At 32.5% G+C, this 2,676-nt stretch overlaps 1 protein-coding gene across 1 annotated transcript; it reads right to left on the bottom strand.

Moving 5' to 3' along the window:
• Nucleotides 1-1,323: 1,323 nt before the first annotated feature.
• Nucleotides 1,324-2,466, bottom strand: LOC114535966 (uncharacterized protein F54H12.2-like). Its single transcript, XM_028557307.1, has one exon. It carries the CDS (start codon nucleotides 2,464-2,466, stop codon nucleotides 1,324-1,326), a length of 1,143 nt encoding a protein of 380 aa, XP_028413108.1.
• Nucleotides 2,467-2,676: the final 210 nt, after the last annotated feature.

Raw genomic sequence — 2,676 nt, 5'->3', positions numbered from 1 at the left:
CAATGATAAAAGACTCTCGAGACAAAGAAGAAGGGCTCAAAGTGGAGGGAGTAAACCTAAGGATAAGGAGTTTGCTAAACTTCTTACTAGAATGAGAAGAGATCGGTTTTTTGATAGACATTTGAAGAAATAAAAAATGCAAACAATGTTTCAAGGGGGAGAGTATTGTTCAATCCTCCAAGGAGTAAGGATGAGAGAAGAAAAAGGAATGGGGGGAAAAAAAAGAACTCAAAAAAAAAGGACCCAGAGAAAAAGACAGGGTGGAGGTTCTTTGGGGCGTGATAAATTATTGGATTATCAAATAAGGAAAATGAAAAGAGCAGGAGATATATTGTATGAACTTTAAAAGAGAAGGTTTTTCAGAATTAAACCTAGACATATCGTAAACGTTCTTACTGGAAAAACGAAGGTGGGAAAAGACTGGGGAAAAGGAAGAAAATTGAACTCTGCAGGATTTTAAGATTGTAAATACGTTTTTAAAAACGTATGAAAAATGTTTTGTTTAAAGGTTGTACTTATATTAAAAATATTTTTTAATAAAATTTTTAAAATATAAAATTGGTTTTTTGTCTTTTTTATTGGTTTTTAAAATAATTTTTTACAACATTGATTAAGTCCACAAATGGGTTGATTAAATATAATAACATTAAAATTTTTCGTAACATAACATGCAACATTACAATCATTCCATGATGTATTGTTAGTGAACATATTTACAATTTCGTTCATTGTATATCCTCGACATTGTTGATATAAATAGAAAATGCAATATTGTCCACATACTTCGGTCCAATGACTTTGTAAAACACGTTTATTCCATTTAAGAGTTTCAAAAGAGGGTTTGAATATATCTTTATAGTAATATGGTGGTTTTCCGTAGCTATAAAAAAATTCACCATTTTCTTTAGAGGGAAAGTAGAAGGTGACCCAATGTGTTCCTGGTTTTGAACTTGGATCTGTATTAACGACGAACCCACATGGGAAAGTATTTAAATTTTTTGGAATTTCATCAGCAGCAAATACTCCACAAAAATATTTTTTAGTTACAGGATGATGTTCAAGTATGTTTTTGATTTCACTAGTATTCATGAGGATATATCATACATTACATTTCTCTCTGCGTCAATTTGTATAATATTTTCAAAATCTCCATAGCATACGAGAGAAATAGGATTGGTAGGAACATCCCCAGCAGCAAACGTGATGTCAAGTGTCAACGATCCTCGTTGCACTGTATTAAAATAGGGAGAAGCACCACACATATCAGGGGTGAGATCCCATGCATAAAGGGTGAATCCTTTAAAATAATCTTCTCTATCAATATCAAGACCTGTATTCATGTTCATTTTTCCTGTACCAGAGAATAGTGTGTTGTTGTTTGAAAGGTATTTCTTCTTCGTTGGCTGTTAATGTTACTGATGACACATTAAAGTGTTGAAAGTTATAGGGGTTTTTACCATAAACACCGCTAAAAGCATCAGCCTCTACAAATCCACATATAAATGTTTTTGGAATAATTCCTGCAAACATATTATCTTTTCTTATTTGGGGAAGATTCCCAGGGATGGTAAAGGCTTTACATTCGACACGTCGTATAGGGTAGGTAGCAGGTACAGATCTTAGGGCCATTTCGTGTGCTTTACTAACAGTATCGTTGACTTTAACTTTACGTACTTTAAGTGTTGCATCCACAAGTTTGACTTTTGCATTCATAACAACATTATTCTTATCCACTAAACAGAATTTGTCTGAATTTCTATTTAGAATTACTTTAAGATCCACCATACTGAGTAATAATTGTTCTGTCATAAATGCATCACAAAAAATAGGTCCTGCCATTACCAATAGTTTTCCATCTTGAATAAATTTATGACGTTTAGCAAAACCTTGATTTCCACTTTCTGGTACTAAGTATTTTAAAGTTTTTGTTGTTGGATGTCCCCTGCTGGCATGTCCTGTAACAACTGTAACAGATTCTTCTGTTGGAAGACTTCCTGTGCTATCCATATGTCCGGGGGTATCTTTGTAGTATAATGCTGAGGTGAGTTGAGATTGTTTTGCTGAGACGTCATAGTTTAGAAGAGTTTCCAAATAGGCAAGATAAGCATAGGTACCCATAGCAGGTGTAACTTGTTTTCCATTTAGGTAGACATCAACTTGTTTAAACAGGCTGTGTAGAAAATTGTTAATAGGAGCTACACTTGATTGTTCATTTCCCCCTAGAGGTGTACCATCTGATTTTGTAATTTTTAATTCAATTACAAGAATCATTTTTGACATGTCAATATAATCTTCGGTACCTGCTATTAGAAATGTAATTGGTCCATCATCATTTTCTACACTAGAGAGTGCGTGATAATCAATCCATCGTCCTTTTTCCAAACTGAGTTGCGTAGAAGGAATATCAAATAAATCAATTTCACTTTTATCACATCGTGCGGAGTTAGGATGTACATAGTTATTCATTATTATTATTATTACTATTATTATTATTATTATTACGGACTTCTTGTTTACTTCAATATCAAGTAGGATATGATCATTTCTTTAATTTTCATCCAAATATAAATTTTAACCAAATATGTCTAGAGGAAGAGCTTTTCTTTGTTTTCTATTTATACCACGTTTTTTTACAATAGCTATAGCTTTTCTTTTTTTTTTTCTTTTTTGTCCTTT

This window comes from Dendronephthya gigantea, unplaced genomic scaffold (assembly GCF_004324835.1).
Source record: "Dendronephthya gigantea isolate DGI-Jeju-01 unplaced genomic scaffold, DenGig_1.0 000128F, whole genome shotgun sequence".
Classification (NCBI taxonomy): domain Eukaryota; kingdom Metazoa; phylum Cnidaria; class Anthozoa; order Malacalcyonacea; family Nephtheidae; genus Dendronephthya; species Dendronephthya gigantea.
This window is presented reverse-complemented; position numbering and strand designations above follow the sequence as displayed.

What these genes read in the sequence shown, in the direction of transcription:
- LOC114535966 (XM_028557307.1), bottom strand. Translation starts at nt 2,466, where the DNA reads ATGAATAACTATGTACATCCTAACTCCGCACGATGTGATAAAAGTGAA.